General features: G+C 35.3%; 1 protein-coding gene across 1 annotated transcript in view; it reads left to right on the top strand.

The window, feature by feature from the left end:
- The window catches only part of LOC120774645 (glucose dehydrogenase [FAD, quinone]), a 31,340-nt gene extending 8,082 nt beyond the window's left edge, over positions 1–23,258 (top strand). Inside the window, exons 2-3 of the mRNA XM_040104369.1 lie at positions 21,570–21,820; positions 21,886–23,258. Coding sequence (XP_039960303.1) covers positions 21,570–21,820; positions 21,886–23,258 — 1,624 coding nt within the window. The remainder of the gene's footprint in view (positions 1–21,569; positions 21,821–21,885) is intronic.
- The last annotated feature ends 486 nt before the right edge of the window (positions 23,259–23,744 follow it).

The following is a 23,744-nucleotide window of genomic DNA, read 5'->3' on the forward strand; positions in this document are numbered from 1 at the left end:
TTGCCGTAGAGAATATTTTGGGCCATCTAGTAGGAACTTTTGCGCCGAGTCCTAATTCAGCGGTTCAACTAGATAAAGCTGGAAGGAAAAAAGTCAAAGGATCTTGCGATACGTGAATACTGCACAATGCCTTAAGGAGCCTGCTTTCGATTTTTTTGTTTTGCTTAAATCTCTTTAAAAATAATCTAAGAAAATGTCCGCAAAGTTTTAGATGGGAATTCGAAATATTTTCGAAGCAAGAAGGGAAATAGTGACCGAGCGTCTAGCAGATATATGAGCGACTGGGCAGAAAGTGAAAACTTTGATGAGCGATTTCTCGGTTTTTCATTTTTACGATTTTGCTTAATTGGCGGGCAGGATAGAAAAAAAACTAAATGTCGTATGGAATTGGTGCAAAGTTTTTTGGCATTAAATTATCGTCTATTTAAACTAAAAAAAACTAAGAAAAGTCAGTTTTGAAGTTTGAACATATTTTTAAACAACATAAAGTTTAATTTTTTTTGGTCAAAAACCATTTTTTTTTTTCAATTTTTAAAAAAAATTCTAAAATTTTACACGTTTCTTTGGAATTTTTTTAGTTTAACTAGAAGATAAATTATTAAAAAATATGAATCTCTTTGAATTTTTTGTTTTCAATAAAAATTGCGACCTGCATCCTGCCCGCCGTTCGACAAAGGCACATGCGAGATGCATTGGGCAATTGCTTCCCAAAGGCAGAATATTAAAAATTTATTAAAAATTTCGTATCCAAAAAACTTGTAAATGATGTTTAAATATATAACTATAAGCCCTAGAAATTTTGCTTAAATCACTTATTTCTTTCCCTCCCAATAAAAATCCTCAAAAAAATTGATTTTTTGAAGCCTCTAAAGCAGGCTCCCTCCTTAAATGTTATAGTTAACATTATAGAATATACAATAAAAGTAAATTGTAGTATTTTTTAAGCCATTTACAGTTCAGTTTCTATGCTTACTACTGTGAGATCAGGGCACCGGGCTGCTTATCGGAAGATAGCCGAAGTTTAATTTCCGATTCTGCAGCTTAAAATGAAATATTATTATTTTTTGATGTTATTCACTAGAACACATCGTGGTGGGCACCCGGGTATTAGGTCATTAGCTTGCATCCTTATGCAATACAATTATAATAATGAAAATATAATAATAATAGAAGAATTATAAATAAAGCACAAAAATTTGCCGAAAATAATACACTTGCTTATAAAATAAAAAAATTAAACTCAATTCAAAGTAATAAAAGAAATTTATATTAAAATAAAAAATTAATGATAAAAAAACTGAAAATAAATTGAAAGTAAGAACACAATAATAATGATAAAAATCTAAATGAAATTCAAAAACTGAAAATTCTAAAAAAATTTATATTGAATCTAAATTGAAAGTATTAAAATACTACTAAAAACATACTTCAATTTCAAAATAAATTATAATTATAAAAAAATATTACAAAAATACTGAAAATAAATTTAAATTAACAAAAAAATATTAATAAAAAATATGCAAATTAAATAAAAAAACATAGTTAATAAAAAGAGTAATTTCAATAGAAAGTAATTAAATAATAATAATTCAAAATATCAACAATAAATCAAATAAATTTTTAAATTGATAATAAAAATATAGTAATTAATACAAAATATTCATATTAAATAAAAAAAGATAATTTATAAAACAAAATATGCAAATTATAATGATTAATTTAATGCAGACACATAAGAATAAAAAAAAAATTCCAAAAAATAAAGGAAAACTACAATTATCCTTTTGGAAATTATTTATTTAATAAAAAATAAAAAAATATTTCCAAAAAATAAAGAAAAACTACAATTATCCTTTTGGAAATTATTTATTTAATATAATTTATTTTACTAAAATAAATGAGATCAATGTGAACAAATAAATATATATAATACCAAACCCACAAGCAACTTTAATCAATCGACCGTAATTTAGCTGAAAGAGAAAACTGGGTCACCTGTTTATAAAGCTGAAGCAAGCGCCTGCGATGAAAAGCCGCTTTGATATATACACTTTCGAAGCACAAATGTATATTAGTATGTGTGTATGTAGTATTATATATACTTTTATTTCCAAACAAGTGTGTTGTTGTTACAGCAACAATTGACATATTTGCCAATCAAACAGTATGCCAGCAGTTTGACGGTTAAGTTGACTTTTCCCAGTTGCGGTGGATGTGTTGCAAGCGTGTGGTGGCCTGTTTGCAGTCATGAATACATGTTTGTTTTTGCATTTGTGGTGGCTGACCGCATGTTTCAACCGCGCAGTTTTGAGGATGAAAACATATCGAGAGTAGCAGTTTTTATTTAATAGCATTTGCGCGCGATTTTTAGAAATTTTTCGCGCTAAAATCGGTCCATATACATATATAATATTAGGTTTTTCTGTTTTATAAGCTTATACAATATATCGAAATATTTTTGTTGAATCGATTTGTTGCACAAAATAAATGTAAATGCTCTTAAAGCAAGTGAAAAATAAAGGTGAAAGTGACTTTTGGCTGCTTTGAAGATATATACTATATATGTATATACTATTTTTTTTTTAGTTGAGCTATTAATTTTTTTCAGTTCCGTCACGAAATTTCCTTGGAAATACCCTAAAAAAAATTCCCTGAAAATTTTAGCCCTTAATATTAACATTAAGAACTGGACCACTTATAAAAATTTTAAATAGAAAATACACTACAATCGTGGGTTTTTATCTCTAAATTCCTACAGATCAGAGGTATTTTATGGCATCACTTTGACTTTAGACGCATATTTCTCAGAATTCTTCACTCTACAAAAGTGCCCAGTGCAACAAAGTCGTAACTCACACCGGTGAGGTAGTATGGGGCTCTAAACCAGAGTTTTCCATGAAATTCGTATTTTTTTCTATATATCTCGTAAATGACAGAAGCTATAGAAAAAACGTACGTGACAAATTTGTAGGAAATTTTATTTGCTATAAAAAATGTCCGAGGTCAAAATCGCTATCATTAATACTTCTCGAGCTATTCGGCTTTTTAAGTAAGGCTTTAAAGAATTTTTTCAGAAGGTATGTATGAAAAAAGCTATGAAAATTGCATACAACAATTATTTCATCGATATTTCATTAAAATGGGAAGGGGAAAACATTGCACGCCGAAAAAGAGAGGGTTTATGTGGGATATGAGCAAAAAACGATAAGCTCCAGCCCAAATTGCTGAAATAATGCATTGCTCTCGAAAAATGGTATATAATATTCTTCTTCTTGTGTCAAAAAAATATGCCATTAAACCAAAGACCACGTAAAACCAATATTACTCTTGAGAAAATCATAGCACGGAAGAGCAAAGCCGATCCTTTTAAGTCAGCCAGAGAAATTATGATCGAAATTTAGGCGAATGTAATCTGAACGTGTCCAGAAAGCTTGTAGGAAGACAACTCAATGAAGCTTGACTTTTTGGACGAATAAGCAGAAAGAAACCACTTTTGCCAAAATGAAACATCAAAATTCGACTGGAATTGGCAAAGGTCCACAAGGACAAACCAGCACAATTTTGGAGGAACGTGCTTTGGGGCGACAAAACCAAGATAAATAAGATGGGTTCAGATGGAAAAACATTTGTACGTTGTCCGCAAGGTCAAAAAACCTTTAAGCCCGGCAGAAGTATGATGGTTTGGGGTGCGTTTTTATGTCATGTCATTTTATGTCATTGCGTATTAGCGTAGGGCTAATTGTTCGAATAAATGGTAAAATGGACCGGTTTTAGTATTTGGATATACTGGAAAATAATATAGAACGAATTGTATTTGTATTCATGCACATAAATTGGACATTTTAGCAAGACAATGATCCGAAGCAGACCGCAAAGATGGTAAAGCATTGGCAGGCCATCGAAAGAAATTAGAATATTGGCCTGCGCAAAGCCCGGATCTGAATCCAATAGAAAATATATATTATGATGATAAGACCAAAATAGCAAATAAAACATTCAAAAATTTTGTAATTTATGGGCTGGAATTGAGAAGGCTTGGTACTCAATCCCAAAGGAACGATATCAAAAACTGGTGGAGAGCATGCAGCGAACATGTGACAGATGGATATAGTACAAAATACTAACGAAGTGAGCAATTTTATGTTATTTTTAAACAATTTTTATAAAGTCTTGTACCTTTTTGTAAACCCTTTTCAGATTGTGTTATTTATTTGTTTCAGAAGCCATTTAGAATATTGATGTTTACAATTTTTGACGAAAATTACGAAAACATTTTTATAATTCCTAAAGACTAAACTTCGCTTTAAAAATCGCTGGCTCAAAACCGGTTTCAGACAAAGTTTTTTAGAATAATTCGTAGACAATTTTCAGCATATGCGATTTTATAGAAAGAAAATCGACATTATATAATATATAATATATAAACACGAATTTCGAATTGCCATGCGCAATAGCCCAACTTGCCACCCTACAAATATACGTATTTTGCCGGCGCAGTATAGTTTCTCAACAAAATATATGACCCTTTCGAAAATACAGTTTAATTTTGTCTATAAATTCTTCTTTTCCTGATTAAGTGTATTTTAATCTCGTCAGGTCTGAAGAACACTGTTTTTTAAAGGATGTTTTAACAAGCAAATCGTTCTTATGGATTATCAAGGGATTTTACTTTTATGTCTTTCGCTTCGGATTACTACCTGTCTCGAATTTATATCACCTGGCAGGGCTCGTTACTCTTTACTTTTAAGATTTAACCACATATGGACCAATCGATAAGGTAGGAAATCTTACCGAATGCAAAATGTCACAGTTGTTTGGAAACAGATGGATTCCGCGATTAAGGGGGCAGCCTGATTTAGAAGCTTCAAAAATTCATTTTTACGATTTTTCTTAATTGGCGGGCAGGATCGAAAAAACTAAACGTCGTATTGGTCAAGTTTGAACATATTTTTAAACAACATAAAGTAAAATTTTTTTGGTCAAAACCACTTTTTTCAATTTTTAAAAAATTTCTAAAATTTTACACTTTTTTGGATTTGTTTTAGTTTAACTAGAAGATAAATTATTAAAAAATATGAATCTCTTTGAATTTTTTGTTTCCGATAGAAATTGCAACCTGCATCGTGGCCGCCGTCCGACAAATGCACATGCGAGATGCATCGGGCAATTGCTTCCCAAAGGCGGAATATCAAAGATTTCATATCCAAAAAAATTTGTGAATGATGTTTAAATATATACCTATAAATCTTAGAAGTTTTGCTTTAATCACTTATTTCTTTCCTTCCCAAAAAAATGTTCAAAAAATCGATTTTTTGAAGCCTCTAAACCAGGTTCCCCCCTTAAGGCTGAAATACTGTAAATAACACAGTGAATTAGAAAAACTAACTCAGCATATTAATGAAAGGCTGAAGGTGCTTTGATGATATACGACCCAACATTAAGGGTTTCCTGGCTTCGAAAAGGCTGACCTAACGCTTAAGGGGTTATATATATGTAGTTAGAATTTTCCAAAAATCGATTTTTTTTCTTAATGTACATATACTTAAGAATAGACACAGAAAATTGTCCGTTTTATCGTTCCGGTGAAAATTTCGAAGTTACACACAAAAAACTCGTTTGAGAGTGCTTGGAGTATACTCCAAACTTTAAACGTGTTTTTCTTGAAATGGTGTTTTCAAAGTTGCTGACTAACATTACTCGAAAACGGCTAAACCGATTAGTCTCAAATTTTAACACGAGCTTCTTAACGTAATTAATCGTAGATTTTTTCTCATCGATCGATATTTTTTTATAAACAATTTCAGGCTGAAAATTGGGCAAAAATGGATTTTTTGGAAAAACCGCAATTTTGTCAAACAATTTTATTTTGCTTGTTCCTTTGATTAATTACTGGATTTATCATTACTTTAACGAAATTCATAGGATCCAGTTCAGAGATATAGTGGTCACCGCAAAATGTCTTTTTTGAGGGAAGCTCTCGGAGTTCAGCTGTGGATCATTTCCAAAACAGTTAAAAAATACCATACATATGTGTACAATTTTTGGATCAATATATGTATGTGACCTGGTCTACGGAAAGGGGGCTTAGGTGTCAAAAAAAGGAGAACAATTAATGAGATAACGAGAAACTGACGATTATTTTTAACAGCTTTTCCCAGAAAACTAGTTTTCGCATGTAATCTCCCTTTTCGTAGACCAGGTCACACATATGAAAATTTTCTCAGAAAAAATGTGACAAATTCTTTTTTCTTTGTCCTTCTAACTGTATATAACCCCCTAAGGCACAAGTGAAAATTTTCAATTTCTATTTCGAAATTTAGTCTTAACTAAATAAATGAATAAATAAATACAGTAGAGGCTCGCTAATCCGGATCAATTAAAACCGGCCCCTATCCAGAATATAAGGAAACCCGGATTACCAAAGACATATCAGAACTATGTATTATGAAAAAATATTTATAAATTTCTATTTGTTTGTTATAACAAATAATACACATGTTCCAAAAAAACAAAAAAACTTAAACCAATAAAGCATAAAAGCGAATGAAGTGAATAATAAACACGTGATCCGGATTAGAGAATACGGATAGAGAATGTCGGCCCGGATTACAAGGGACAAATTAGAAATTTTGAGTTTTTTAACCCTGTCCGGATTACAGTGGAATCCGGATTAGGCCATGTCCGGATTAGCGGGCCTCTACTGTATGGCAACCCACTGAACATCAAAAATATTCGAAATTGCTAGCAGTAACATAAAAAGCAAGGCGGTACCGAAGCTACATACATATATGTCCTTCACAAACACAAAATATTCCAAACAAGAACTTGATTGTGGTCGCTCAGTTTGTATGGCAGCTATTTGTTATTGTGATCCGATTTGCCGGTTCCGACCAATGCGCAGCTTCTTGGTGCAAAATTTCAGGTCGATATATCTCAAAAACTGAGGGACGTGACTGGTTTGCGAATATACGACTAAACGGGCATGGCTAAATCGACTCAGCTCCTCATGCTGATCATTTATGTAAGTATATATTTTATAGATGTTTTTGCGGTTAAAACATCTTGATAAATTTAACAAACCCTATTAAGGGTATAAAGATATTCAGCTTCGTATTTCATGGATTTTAAGCGCGCATTTATCTATTTACATTGCGTTATTCCCCCCAGAAACAATTGAAAACTTACGTATGCGCATTACTCCAAACCTGCTTAATTACCGTTAACTTGCACGTACATGCATCTAAGCATGAGTGTGGTTCGAAATTTTTCGTAATAATTTGCGTCTTATTTGAAGTTTCTATTCGCGGCGGTCACCTCTTTTGTTTAGACAAATATTTAACATCACTTGTCCTTTCGCTGCGCAAGCACTTGGGAGCACAAACAGTGCTTACCATCACATGTCGTGTCAACAACAAACACAGCTGCACAAAAACAACAAGGCATGCTTAAAAGCAGCACCTATAAATTATATGCCGTAAATTAAAGAAAATGTGGTCATTTCTACACTTGAAGCGGTTGAGGGTCCCGCCAGTGGGCAAGCTACTCAAATATATTTGTTTCCGCGATCTTATATACACGTATATATATTTAATTTCATACTTATTTTGAATTTCTTATTTTTAACGCCAACTTGCCAAAGGTAAACAAAGGAACTTTCGCTGCTTGCAATGTTTTAAATGGCCCCTCTGTTGCTTAGGCCTACTCTATAACTCTGCCGCTCACTTGCCAGGCGCTTGTGTCTGTCCAAGTGTGGCGTGGTGTGGTGCTGGTTACTCTTTGTTTTATTGTCATTTAACATCTTATTGTCGAATTTTATAATAAACTCTACTGACGATACTTATTTCCGTTATAAAAGCTGCTGTTTCTAAAGCATAATACAATTTCCCTTCAGTTTTTTCTCCAAAAAGTTCATGATTTGGGCGCAACTTTAACGGTTTGCTAATATTTTATGTCTTTTCTGTACTTCCTGCCTTTCACAATTCCTGTTTAACAACTCTGAGGTTATTGTTAACAGTAAATTGTGACCTCTCCTCGTTAGTGCATTGCCTCCTTGTGATGTAATTATAGTTAAAATATTGGCCAACACACTCACTATAAGCAGACTCTCTTGCGAAATTATTTATTATTAATAGCTTTTTTTTTAACTCAATTGCTACATACGACTGTGCTCAAGAGATCGGTGGAATTTGTGAATAAAACGTAAGTTCGTTATGCCTCCCAATCAATTTCATCCCCGTCTGATAAGAGGCACTTTTTTCACGCTTTTTCCAGTTTTTGGCGCAGTCGGAATAGGCTTCTTCCGGCATAGCCATCAAGACCTTCTTCGTTTGGGCTTTTAAATAATCAACCTTGTCATAATAGCATTTCCGCATTGGCCTTATGATTTTGCTGAATAGCCAGAAGTCACACTGAGCCAGATCAGCCGAATACGGCGGAGTTCCGATGGAGTTTTCGGCAAAAATATCGCAAAAAACCAATGCAGCATGACATTATCGTGATAAAACACCCAAGAGTTCTTTGCCCATAATCCCGTTTCAGACGAATAGCTTCACGCAAATTCTACATCTTAAATAATAACACACCACATAATGATAATCTTTTCACCTTACTTTTCCACCAGAGTTGTGCGTAGATATATATGAGGGTATCGGTTAAAAAACTACATTTCTTCCGAAGTAAGCAAGCTTTTTTCAGCCCTCTAGCTGTCATCCAGCGAAACAAATGATAAATACCTGACTAAAGTAGTTCTCTCAGATGTTCGGATTTACAGAAAACTAAATTAATAAAATTGTGCTTCCATCAATACATAAGCATAAGTAGATAAGGTCAAGGAATCTGATGACACAACTTGCTGTCAAATATCTGCTTACTTTCACTAAGGTATAGGCAACAAGCTACATTTCCTCCACCGCATGCATTTTTGTTTAGAAAAATACTCATTAGTATATTATAAAACATTTGAGTCACGAGATAGTTAAATATATGACAATATATATTTCGCTGATTAGTTCCTGAAGATTGGTTACCAAACCCACGAAACTCTACAATTGATTTATACGATCAACCAAAACCCATCTTATTCTTAGCAGGACTTTTGACATCACACTTCCAAGGTCTGAATGTTTAAACTAGGAGTTCTACATCGATCCTTCCTTCCTAAACATATGTTTGACAAGGCAAGCATACGGTTTGCCATTCAAATGGTAATTTCAAGTTTACAAACAACTTAATCCCGAATGGAATGTTATGAATAAATACTTGTCCTAAGTTTGTTGGTCAGTGACTTGCTGCGTGACTTTTCATATACCCCCCCACAAAGAAATTCACAGCAGTCAAATACGAAGATATTGACATTTCTTAAAATTACCAGCATAGAAATTAGAAATATGAAATTACAGTATTTATGTTGGGCACCTGTTCTCTGTCAAAAAAGGATAGTTTCCGTACAAAAACCGGGACATAATATGCAATATCAATCAAGTGATCTCTGGGCCCTCATAACGGAAAAGTTTGCTTCTTAGCGGTATCATTGTAGTTTCCTTGTGCTTCGATAAAGCGTTTAGCCCGATCAATTAGCATTTCAAATGAGTGTTTAAGGTCGTTTTTCGGAATTCTCTTGAGAATATCGGTCGTTGTCTTTTGGATAGCTCAAATGTCCTGAAACCAGTGTCCTTTCATGGGCAAATGAAGTTTTCCAAATAGGTAAAAATCACAGGGTGCCATATGAGATGAGTAGGGTGAGTGATTAATGGTTAAAATGGAGTTTTTTGTCAAAAAATCAGTGACAAGCGTCGACCGATGACACGGCGCATTATCGTGCAACAGGCGCCAGGACCCAGCCTCACGGTATTGTGGTCGAGCACGATGAATGCGTGACAAAAGACACATCATAACACCAAGGTAAAACACAGCATTAATCGTTTGGCCAGGTGGGACGAACTCTCGGTGTACAATACCCTCGGAATCGTAAAAACAAATCAGCATTGTCTTTATTTTCGAATTCTGAAGACGACCGACTTCTGATCGTCACGGAGGTCCTCAAGACCTTCTTGGAATCGCTTAAACCACTCATGCACATTGCTACGGGATAGGCACTGATCACCATAAACTTGTTTCATCATTTGAAATGTTTCAGTAAACGTTTTCCCAAGTTTAAAACAAAATTTAATATTTGCTCTTTGCTCAAAATGTATTTTACGGCCGATGACCAAAAGCTGCTGTCACTTTTTAATCGATAACATCGACTGTAGTTATCCAATTGTGTTAAAATTTTTACGAAATGTCAACAAGAGATCAAACTTTTTATTTCATATACCCACCAATAGGTGGCGCCACCAGAAACAGTTATATTTAAAAAGTTCTGTTTCTTTTGCAGCGCATAACAATTTAAAGGTCTCCGATGTTTACTTTTTGGTGTTACAAACATTGTAGCAAACTAATTATATAGTACTCTGTTCAGGGAATAAAATATCGTTAGGCGCCACCATGAAGCCGGACATAATAAGGGCGTGGATGATAAATGTTATGCTCCAACAAAAGACAAATCGCACTGCTCTCTGAGGCAACGAAAACAACAAAATTTAATTGCAGAAACTTGTTTTAATTTATTAGTTAAATATATGTACATATGTATGTATGTATGTACCATTTGTCCGCCTGAATTTGAAATAATTTATTACAATAATTCATTTGCAAAATAAAAATAAAAACTAATGAGTTTAGTGTGACATTTCACACTTTTCACCTGCTGACTTATTACATAGTGGGTCTATTGCCACATACAACTATTAAGCGCAAATATAAATATGAAGTATACCTAAAAGTGTCATAATATTCAGGTAATAAGCAAGCACTTGCAACATTTTTCATTTTTATGTTATATTTACCGTTATTCTTTCCAGTGCTAATATTTCATAAAAAAGTGCATACACTGAGTTGACAAAATGAATATTACCAGAAATTCACACTTTCACTAAGGTACAGTTAGGTCGAGCAGATGTCTGCTGACGCACCTAGGTCTCTGATAGGTTCATTGTGAAACCAGCGGGACTGAAGTCCCTTCACTCTACTTTGTTCTCTCTGAACCACACTGTGCTCTTGATGAAGTTCATTAATACAAAAGTTTTGTCTGAGCAAACACCGTTAAAAAACACAAATGAAGATATTTTATAGTCTGTTTTTCTGCTACCTTTTGACAGCTTTTACAATTGTCATTGTATCGGATTAATAGTCTGCTGGGATATCTGGTAATTAGACAGGTCTTGTTAGCGCGCTCACTAGAGTTCTTATGTCATTCCTTTTGAATAGTCAGCATGTGCGGTCCATATGTTTGATGATTAAATATATACAGGTACAAGTAACCAGTGACAATATAACTTCCCTCTCTTACGCAGAGTAATTTTAGAATGGCTCGTTCATCTACTTCCCAGTTAGCAGGAAAATCGCTATGGTCTGGAACCCATTGCAGGTTTATCATAAAATAGAATGTTACGTAGGTTGCCTCTAATATGTGTGAGGTTGTAGATCACTCGAAAACAAATTTCGGGATTTTCGTCCAAAACCAGTTGTTTTTCGAAGAACATTATTCCGTGTGCGTCTTCGAACATAGGCTCATGGATTAATCAAATATAATAATCGGACGGCTATCGACTCTTCGGTTGTGGAGACTGAAGTACGGCAAGGCGCATGTCGTGTGAACTCGTTTTTGTTTCAAGTTGTCTTTCCAAAGAAAGCAAAATAAATTAATTTTTTTTATTCATTCTCGTCAAAGAGTTACTTATATATGATGGCAAAGGGTTTTATACATATGTATAGTTCCGTTAATTTATTTAGTAGTTGCAGTATTTTCGTTTTACCATACTTGGAACAAATCTCAGCGGTATATAAAATTGCTGTTATCCTTGTTGTTGCGGAAAACATTTCAATACTCATTTAATAATTCCGAACGGAATATGCATAGTCGACTTTTAAAACAAGAGTTACTTCAATATTGGCCAGTTGTCCTTTCTTAACTCTTTCCCATTCCTTTCTAGGGAGAAGAAAAAGCCACTTGAAAACATTTTTTGAAGCTTAACTTTAAGAAAATAAAGTCTAACTCTCTACAGTCTAGTGGAAACTTATTTGGAATATTACTAGTACCATATTGTCTTGAGGACTTTACGTCGAGTCTTTTCTGACTAGTGTTTTCTTCAGTTGTAAAATAGTATTCAATTATGTCTGATGTCAGAGCATATGGCAGAATTTAATAAGATATTTTTTACAGTTATCTCTCAGTTATGGACTCTGATGAAATGTAAGATGTATTTTTGCATCTGACAAATATAGAATTTTTTTAATGTTAGTTGCACTCAATTTAAGTCTTAATTAATCAATTTGAGCATGAAATTAGAGCAATTTGAAATGAATAACATATATTATATTTTACATTTTCTCAATGGAATCGCTAACCGCAGCATTTATAAGATTTTTCTCGACCAAAAAATTTAGTGTTTTCTTAAGTATAAATATGCAAACATAAAACTGCTTTTTAATGTGTAGAAGATACATAAAAGTCTTCATTTTGCTGGCAATGCACGCTTGGTGAAACAGGGCGCAACTAGCTTCAGATTGGTGCATTTCCTACAGGGTGTTACGCAAATGTAATATCATTTGCTCGTCACACCGACTTTTCCATTTTGATTTTAACATGAATGAGTTATTTTACCAAAGCGAAATGTTACACATTTCCCGAATTCGTAAGAGTTTGTTGACAAATTTGTAATTATGGCTAGGAAATAAGCCATGGAAACAGTCGCCGCTGGAACTGTGCGTGACTATCAGTTGTAACACAACACAATCTTATATTTATAATGTGGAAACATTTGTCAAAAACGGCAAATGAACTAAATATAGAAAATAAAATAAACAAGAAATAATTGTACTATAGAAAATATATATTTTGTGCGACATCTTTTTAGTTAATGTGTAATTCTGCAAACGTTGAATTGGGCCTTTGAAAACAAGCCTAAACCCAATCGCTTAAACAACAAAAATGAATTAAAAAGCATTTCGTGCGTTAAGAAAGAACTGTTTTTGGGGTAAAAATACTACTGAATTTGGGCTGTGCATCAGTGAAATCAATCGAGTCCAATCGATTGTCAGCCTGGTGGACTGCATATTAAGAAACGGTGGAAAGACAAAAAAAAAAGTCGGCTGGCAAGGTTATGGCATCAGTCATGCAATGCTTCGAAAAGATTTCTGTATATCTCAAATTTTAATTTTTTATACCAGATCTTTTGCGATTTTAAATTGCCTGTCAAGATACCCTCTCCAATAGTTAGCAGGTATGAAAAAAATGTTATAGCTACCCATAGATGTATTGAATCACCCAATTTATTACTTAAGAACGAACAACTCTGTCCACGTTATAAAAACTTGTCTATAGATGTCGCCTTTTACTTTGGCATCGTTTTGTTTATTGCCCGTTTACGCCAATTTAAGGTTTGAATATTGGATACTGCGATGGTAGCGCAATCTATCAGTCAAACATTCCAAAATTAACAATTAATTACAAATGAAAAATTAATTTAAAAAAAACATTTTCCAGTGGACCAAATTGTGAATCTAAACCATGCACGAATCTCCTTGAACACACACAAAAAATTTCATCAAAATCGGTTAAGCCGTTTAGAAGCAGTTCAATTACAAACACACGGTCAGAAGATTTATATATATAAAGATATGGACATATATATATATACATACATATATCATTAAAATTATTACGCTGGCTAAAATATTTTATACCCTGAACAAGGAATTTTAGGTTTGCCACGAAATCTGTAACACCCTGAAGAAAAATCTATATACATATATAAAAGAAAATTGTGTTAGTTACACCATTTAGAACTGAAGAACGGCTGAATTGATTTGACTGAATATTGGTGGGCAGGTAGCTTAGAACCAGGGTAAGGACATAGGATACAGTAATCAGTCGTTGAGTAAGTATTATAGCACGTGCATCGCAAACGATTGATGTCATAACCTTTCCAGCCGACCGGTTCATCATCTGCAGTCCGCTAGAATGACTGTCGAGTGGACTTCAGTGGGAAATGATGGAGCTATGTTTCTATTGTCACACACCGACGCAAAAATTCGATTTTATTACGATTAAAAAGCACTCAAACATTTCTCAGAATCAGTAATTCGTTTTTTTGTGGGATTATGAACTTGCGAGGCACCCACTGTGCACAGAGCTTTCGAATTTTTAAACTTAGCAAGAAGTTGAAAGTTTAAAGTTTTTTAGTATGAAGAAATTTTCAATATCGGACACAAAATGTATAATTAAAATCAAGTACTTGCTCCAGGTGTACCGATATGAAATGAATGTTTTTTTTTTTTTGAAAATGAAATACTAATTTTGGATGAGAAAGTAAACTATTTTATTTTATTTTCACCATTGCTTTTTATAAGTTTAGACCACCTTGCTGGCAATTTGTGGATCCCATGCCAATAGAAATGTTAGTCTTTTGAAACAAACCAATCAGCCACCAAATTTTCGATTTCTGAAAATGGTAATCGGAAGGAGGCAAGTCTTGTGAATACTGCGGGTAGGGTAGCAGCTCCCAGCCAGGTACTTTGATTGTATCCTGAATGATACATTTTTTTTTTTTGATTTTTGTTTTTGATTTTTGTGCAAGTGCACGGTGGTGTAACAAAATTATTTTTGCCGTGTCTTCTGGTCTATTATGGTCGTTTTTCGATCCATGCATCGTCCAAATTGATCATTTGTTGCCTGTATCGATTAGTATTAAGAGTTTCACCAGGTTTTAGACGCTTATAATATACTACAGCATTCTGATCCAACCAAACTTCTTACCGAATTGATCTGATTTTGCAGTCGATGTTGATGGTTGTCCGGCATTAGCCCATGATTTTCTTCATTTGGGATTCTTAAAATAATTCCATTTTTCAGCGTCAGTCACAACTCGATGCAAAACTGATTTTCGTACTTTTTCTCTCAAGCAAAATTTCACAGGTGATGCTTCGGTTTTCCATTTGTCTTTTATTCAATTCCTGTGGCACCCATTTTTCGATCTTTTTCATAGCTTTCACAAACAGTCTGAAATTGTTTGTTGTACAACATTTAACATAGCTGCCATTTGCAAAGTATCATCTTCAGCCAGAATTGCTTGCAGTTCGACGTATTCAAACGCTTTGTTGGTCTTTCTAGTTCCACATTTCTCACTTCAAGACCATTATTTCCGTTGAACCGGTTTGAATATGGTTTCAATATTTTGCATGTTGCTTTTGATAGTGCATGTCCACCATATACCTCGACAAGCATTCGATGCGAGTATACAACACTTTTCTTCAAACAAGAAATTAATGCTTTCCGCAAATCATCACTTTTCGGTACAAAATTTGACATGTTCAACACAATGAAAAAATATGATGTTGCTTGTTGAATGACTGTAAGGTTATTGAATAAGTTTGTTGAAGGCTCGTTCACAACAAATGTTCCCTACACTTGTATCTTAACGCTCACTTCATTCCGCTACAACTCGTATAGAAACTTCTTTATTTATGAAGGCTATTTTAGCTTCAGAACAACTGAAGTTAACGATTTGTTTTTCTTTAAATTATACTTTGATTCGAAAAAAAGAATTTTAGAAAATTCTTCCGACTTTTAAATAATGAATTAATTATCTGTCGATATTAATATATTCAAAGCAAAAATGTCAATACATTTTCTCTTTACATTTCATGCCTCAAATTAACGTGTTTACTCTTCACACAAACGACCTTGGTTAAAGGCGGATTACTCAGAGAAATGTTACATAATGACAACATTTCAAAGCTTTAATGTGTTATTAACTTGAATGGCATGTTGTAAGACAATATGCAAATGGTAGCAACAAAAAGTGGGCAACACTTAATTATCTTGAACGATATAATAGCAAAACAAAACTTTAAGCTTGACTGGCTGACATACTCAAGAAAGTCAACAATCGTCATTCTAGCGCACCAAAATAGGTTATAGACACATTCATCATTTGCCCTTTGGACATTAAAGAAGTGTCAAAAGAAAGCCAAAGCAACTATTTTCAATGCATTTGCCTCTCAGTGATTGGCAGTAGACGGGTAAATTTAGCTACCTATTGGCGAGCACGTTTCCAGCGCCACAGCACAGCAGAAAACCCTACTGTACGAAATGAGTACACAAAAGACTTAAGAAACGAACTCGCTGCATGTGGGCCGCACAAAATACAAAAACGGCGTACGAAAATGACTGTCCGTGCGCTACCGGCTCTCTAGTGTGCCGCTGAGTAGTTTTCAATGTTAATGGCAACAATAACGAAAACCACACAGCGCTGCTGATGGGCAAGTCAGACGCGCAGTCGTAAGCGTGCTGTTGTTGTGCAGCCGCCTGAGCACAGCAATTATGTAATTTTGCGGCAAACGGGAATGCTGCGTTGGGTTTTCTCCGAAGCATGTGTAATACAAGCAAAGATACATGTATGTTTATGCATTGTTGTATTTTTTTTATCTTAATTGATTTTAAACTTACGAAAAAAGGCATAAATAAACTATTGTGTAAATAATATTTTCATTATAATGCAGTGAGTCTACAATCAGTTCACTTCAGTTGTTAAAAACAAAATTGATAACGCTGCCTGCACCGTTAAATGTTGTTGGCGATTAAAACGCAAGATTTTCATGCTTGTTGTTCCCGGCAAGTCTCAACATTTCACAATGAACATCATTACAACTGCGTAAATATTTATATACTTATGTACATGTGTGTGCATAAGTATTTGTGGCACATAAATATGTATCATTATTGATATCCGGTTTGTTGCGACAGCATTTTTTGTACCAGCGGTTATAATCGACACCAAATAAATAAATCAAAGCTATTATTATATTAAATGTAAGTTGTCGGAAATATGCGGTTTAATTATAGGCTAACATATACATACATATGTGGATATCCATTTATTTAAAATCTTAAATTCTAGTTGCCAGATTGTCGGTGCTGCACTTTTTTTTAATTTTAAATTGCATCAAAAACATTGGAAATATTGAAAGTAGGTCAATTGTTAGAAGATTTGATTCGATTTTTCTAAGAACATAGTAGTTTGTTAGATAATGACTTAATTATATAACAAATTCTGAAGCAGTTGACAAAAACCACATACCACTTAAGACATATTCAATAACACTATGCAACAACAAGGAGAACAAGGGTAGGACTAAGTTCGCGTGTAACTGAACATTTAATACTCTTGCAATTAGCAAGGGTCAAAGCCGGCTAAAAATCTGCAAGTGTTGACCAAACTTTTTATTAAAAAACTAGAGGACCCGCCCACTTTTTACTGTTGCTGATACAAAGGTTGTACTACTAATACCATCTATATGATTTCTATTAGTTAGATTATAAGTATTAGTTAAGGAATAATCGCATTTTTGGTGAAGCAAAAAAAAATGAATCAAAAAACATTTCGTGCGTTAAGAAAGAACTGGTTTTTGGGGTAAAAATACTATTGAATTTGTCCTGTGCATCAGTGAAATCAATCGAGTCCAATCGATTGTAAGCCTGGTGGACTGCATATTAAGAAATGGTGGAAAGGCAAAAAAATCGGCTGGCAAGGTTATGGCATCAGTCTTGCAATGCTTCGAAAAGATTTCTGTATATCCCAAATTTTAATAGACCTTTTTATCAACACTTCAGTTATGCCGCTATTTTTTTATGCCAGATCTTTTGAAATTTTAAATTGTCTGTCAAGATACCCCTTCCAATAGTTAGCAAAATTTGAAAAAAAAAATGTTATAGCTACCCATAGATGTATTGAATCAGCCAATTTATTACTTAAGAACGAACAACTCTGTCCACGTTATGAAAACTTGTCTACAGATGTCGCCTTTTACTTTGGCATCGTTTTATTTATTGCACGTTTACGCCAATTTAAGGTTTGAATATTGGATACTGCGATGGTAGCGCAATCTATCAGTCAAACATTCCAAAATTAGCAATTAACTACAAATGAAAAATTAATTTAAAAAACCATTTTCCAGTGGACCAAATTGTGAATCTAAACCATGCTCGAATCTCCTTGAACACACACAAAAAATTTCATCAAAATCGGTTAAGCCGTTTAGGAGCAGTTCAATTACAAACACACGGTCAGATGATTTATATATATAAAGATATCTATCTCGATTCTTTGCTGCTAGTCATATTTTCTATGAGCATTGTGAACTTACGAAATTTCGTACTATTTGAGGAAAATATCACATACTGAAGTAGAAGAGTAAAGTTAACGAATTCAACGTATATCCTTGGTATGTTGATTAATATTCAGTTTCAGTTAAAAACTGTTTTATTTGAAAATGGCAATAACTAAATTAATATTTATGAATAATGATGGGAAAGTTCAAGGAAAAATATTTCACAAAATTGAAGGTGAGATCAATTGAATCGTAAAGATTTAAAGTCCAACAGTTGGATCGTAAGTACGGAAGTAAGTCTCCAACCGAGAGAGACAACTTCTTCAATAGCCCCTTTTACAATGGGTATTTTGAGGTCTCAATGGCGATGCTCACTATAGTGCAACCCGAATACGTGATTAAGAAATTTCAGATGAGCAGCCACTACAGAACTTGACAATATACCTCTGATTCTCTCAAAAGGTTCATAATCAAATATAAGTGTTAGGTAACTATAATACTTTATTGAGGCAAAATCAACCTAAGAAGATCCTCAATTGATTCTATATTGGCTTTAGAGCCATGTTTCGGACAAAAATTCACAACTCAAAAAAAAAAAAGAAAAAAAAATATAGTAAACTAAAATATGTACAATAAAAAGACGAAAAGAGTTTATCAAAATATAACTGCTAAAGCTGTCGCTATTAACTGCACGCAAGCAAGTGGCGAAAATTTTTGAAACATTTCAAAAAACTTTGCGTTAATGCGTTCAAAACTAAAAATAACAACAAGTACATGAAACGCTTCGCATACTGACCGTTAGCTTTCATTTAAGTTCATTTTATTATACTTAATTTCTTCCTATTTTGTTGCACGCACATTGCTATCGAAGTTGTCGGTCTAACACGAACCTTTTTACTATTATTTCTTCACATTTCCCAAACACAAGTTTCATTGAAAAATTTTCGTTAACAATTTGAGATGATCACAATTTCATAGGTGCTTAAGCAGACAGCAGTTAAACGATTTAAATAGACGTTTCGGCGCCTTCGGAGGTTTTTGAATGACAGTTAACTCGACTAACTACTTTAGACAAACACTAATGCATTTAATGAGCACCTATTAAGTGCTGATTACAGTTATTTACCAAGGTCATGAGAAAATTGAGTCATTACGTATTCATTGACTGCAATTTTAAAACGATTTTTGGGCAATTTGTTGAGCGTTTATATTTTGATTCGACAATAAGTATTTGTGGCTTTTAGATATTTAGAGTTGTCATTTATTTTTAAGCGGGTATTCTTGTCTAGGATTTTGAAAAAATCGATTTTTTTTGCATATCTTGAAAGTTTAGACTTTCAAAAATATGACCTTGGAAGGATTTTTCAAAATTCGACTTATTTTCGGAGATACAGCCGATTTTGTGACGTGGCTTCCGTGTTCACTAGAATTGTCACCTAAACTTAAAACGTGTTTTTTTCAAAACTGACTTTTTCGGAACGATACCCACGATTTCTCAGGTTCTACTGGACCGATTTACTTGAAATTTTTATAGAGTCTTCTTTATAGGCTTGCCTATGGTAGGAACTAGCCCCATCACCAAATTTTTATTTTTTCTTATTTTTAAAAAAATCGAAATAGTCAGAAAAAGTTATCCAAAAAAATTTTTTTTTTTCAGGCAGTCGCCAATCTGTGAAACAAAATTTTTCCCACTTTTCCGTAGTTCCGGCCATTGCGACATTATTCTAGATTAACAACCTTTTTTTTTTGGTTTCAGGTAAGTAGGAGGGTTGAAATCATGGGCATACCCCCTTAATTAATTAGATATAATTAAATAATTAAAAACTGCAATAGCTAATCCAAGTAATAATTTCGTAGCCACTACTATTTTTTCATCTTTAATTAATTAAAAGAAAAATCAAGGAACATTAACAATGTTTGTAATTTTTGAAAGTATATAAACCTGTTGAGATTGTAACCCCCCATTAGCAACTTGGCATGGCGCATGCCTTGGAGTTATTGCTAATACCTCACTCTGCCTACTTTTTCTTCCTTGCGGAGCAGCTTTTTTATGGTATGGGGATCCACCGCGATGAAGGGTTCAGGTCTTATCATGTTAGTGGATGGTGCGGAGCGAGAGAGCTCATCAGCCAGTTCATTCCTGGCTATACCTTTGTGATCGGGGATCCAGATGAGGTGCACTTGGTTACGTTCCGCTAGGTTATTCAGCCGTTCTTTACACTTCTGCAACAGCAGCGATTTAATCTCATAGACAGAGATTGCTTTAAGTGCCGCTCGACTATAGCTAAGTATGGTAATACGTTCGATTGGATAGTTGCTTTGGAGGTTTATCTCTATGCACCGACTTATGGTAAAAACTTCTGCCTGAAAAATGCTCGGAAGGTTTCCCATAGGTATGGAGGGTTTGGCGCGTGGTCCTGCGACTCTTGCACCAATTCCCTCCTACGTTTTCAAGCCGTCGGTGTATCACTTGATTGTACTATCCTAAGCTTTAAAGTGGATCATTTCATTCTGTCTTGCTGCTAAGGGTAACCTTGAACTTCTTGGTGAAGTTTAGCCTTTTGGTAATGCTGTGTCTTGAGAGAAGAGCCAATGGTATTACACCACTTAACTCTTTTATCCGCTGGGACGGGATTAACTCACATCTGCCACGCCCTTCTGTTGTCATTTGTAGTATGTTTGGCTAACTGACCGACTACTAGCTGAAGTGATATGAGCTCAAGCATGACTTCAAGTGCTGCCGTCGGACAAGTGCGCAGTGCATCCGACATGCAGATGCATTCCAGTTGTTGCAGCTACGATATTTGGAGTCCTGCCGAAGTCTGCGAGGCTTTTGAGTCCGAGACCACCGCATCATATATGATTATCGTTTGCACGATCATGATGTAGAACCCCCTAACGATACTCTGCTTGGATTTACCAGCTAGTCGATTGTACACCACGGTCCGTCTCAGACACTCATTTTTTGAATCGTTCTCCGACTTTAGCCTTTTTTGATGGATTTAAAAGATCAAAATGGTTCTTTTCCGACTTTAGCGTTTATATAATGGGGCTTAATTTTTCCTTCCGCAAAGTCAATATGAGCCTTGCCTGATCCACTATTTTCGTTGTATCTTACGTTTTAAAATCAGAGTTGTAAGTATGTATTTTAAAACGCAACACTAAATGAAAGATAAGAGTATTTTGACAAGCTTTATTAAAATAACTATATTTTACAGAGTTGCCACCTGCACGTTTCACAGCACAAAAATTTAAAATTCAATAGTTTAAGTGTGACATTACACACTCTGTATGTTCTTAACTCAAAATGTCTTTGAAAGGTTTACAATCAGTAATAAGCCCTCTATTTCTTTTTCCAGCACCCAACCACAGAATACAGCCTGTCAGGCGATGAAGGATCGCCGCTGCTGTTGGACGCGTGGCAAAGTCATTGGCGGCAGTTCCGTACTCAACACTATGCTATACATACGTGGAAACCGGCGCGATTTCGATCAGTGGGCATCGTTTGGCAATCCCGGTTGGGGCTACGAAGATATATTGCCGTACTTCCGCAAATCGGAAGATCAACGTAATCCATACTTGGCGCGCAATAAACGTTACCACGGCACAGGCATGTCAAAATCATAAAATCTATAATATCAGCGCTCATATTAACACTTTTTTTTCAATTTCAAGGTGGTCTTTGGACTGTGCAAGACTCACCTTACAACACGCCATTGGGGCCTGCCTTTCTACAGGCCGGCGAGGAAATGGGCTATGATATTGTGGACGTGAATGGTGAGCAGCAAACGGGTTTCGCATTCTATCAGTTCAACATGCGACGCGGTTCGCGTGCCTCCACCTCTAAGAGTTTTCTACGCCCTGCGCGTTTGCGCAAGAACCTCGACGTGGCGATGTATGCCCACGTTACGAAGGTGCTGACGCACCCAGAAACCAAACGTGCCATCGGCGTGCAGTTCATACGCGATGGAAGCCTACAGACAGTCTATGCCACACGCGAGGTTATACTCTCGGCTGGCGCGATAAGCTCACCTCATTTGATGATGCTGTCGGGTATCGGACCTGCGGATGAACTGCAACGCGTGGGCATACCACTGGTGCAGCATCTACCCGGTGTCGGTCAGAATTTGCAGGATCACATAGCTGTCGGCGGCATTGCATTCCTTATCGACTACCCCATTTCCATTGTGATGAAGCGTATGGTTAACATTAATACCGCATTGCGTTACGCCATCACGGAGGATGGACCGCTCACATCTAGCGTGGGTTTGGAGGCAGTAGCTTTCATTAATACCAAATATGCCAATGCCAGCGACGACTGGCCTGACATGAGCTTTATGATGACCTCAGCATCGGTCATGTCGGATGGCGGTTCGCAAGTAAAAACTGCGCATGGTTTATCAGACGAGTTCTACCAAGAGGTATACAGCGAAGTGAACGACCGTGATGTTTTCGGCATCTTTCCCATGATGTTGCGGCCCAAAAGTCGTGGCTTTATTAAACTCGCATCCAAAAATCCGCTTCGCTACCCTTTACTCTATCACAACTACCTCACACATCCGGACGATGTGAATGTGCTGCGCGAAGGCGTCAAAACAGCGGTAGCCATGGGCGAAACCCAAGCTCTGAAACGTTTTGGCGCACGCTTCTGGAGCAAACCCTTGCCGAACTGCAAGCACTTGCCGCAGTTTACCGACGAATATTGGGACTGCGCCATACGCCAATACACCATGACTATCTACCATATGTCAGGCACCGCTAAAATGGGTCCACCTAGCGATCCGTGGGCGGTGGTCGATCCGCAATTGCGCGTGTACGGTGTGCCGGGACTGCGTGTAATTGATGCCAGCATCATGCCCACCATCACTAACGGCAACATACATGCGCCGGTGGTCATGATCGCCGAGAAGGGCGCAGATATGATTAAGGAGCTGTGGCTTAGCAGCACGCAGTGGCGTACGAAGCGTGCGCGATCTGATTTGGAGCCCATTTGCAATGTAACGGGGGTCGCGGAGAATACGTTAAAGAACGAATCAACGGGCTCCTAGCGGTTTAGCAAAGAGAGGAAATAGCATATGACATTAACAGCTATTAAATCATACATATCAAGCCTCTCAAAATACCGCTCACGGTCATAAGTTGCACTTCAAGCAATTAGTTAATAAGTGTTACTATTTAATTAATTTTAATTAATATAATTTATATTTATAAAGTTTATCTGTATTTTTAAATTAATATTTAGTAGACACTCCTTTCAGCTTCATCGCAGTGCTGCCAAGTCTTAAAGTATAATTTATATGTATTAACTGTTATGTATAGATTACGCCAGAGCACTATACAAAGATTATCTCATAAGCCATGTTTTGCATTGTACATATCGAGTCACGGTTCCGATAGTTTTAGATAACTCTTAAATTCTGCTTTAATAATTGACGATTTGTTATTTAATAAATAAATTAATTAAAATTTGTCAAACGTTGTTTCGTTCTGGAATAATATAGAAGTCGCATAGGTAAGAAGTAAGCACTCCTCCC

This window comes from Bactrocera tryoni, chromosome 4, assembly GCF_016617805.1.
Source record: "Bactrocera tryoni isolate S06 chromosome 4, CSIRO_BtryS06_freeze2, whole genome shotgun sequence".
Taxonomy (NCBI): Eukaryota; Metazoa; Arthropoda; class Insecta; order Diptera; family Tephritidae; genus Bactrocera; species Bactrocera tryoni.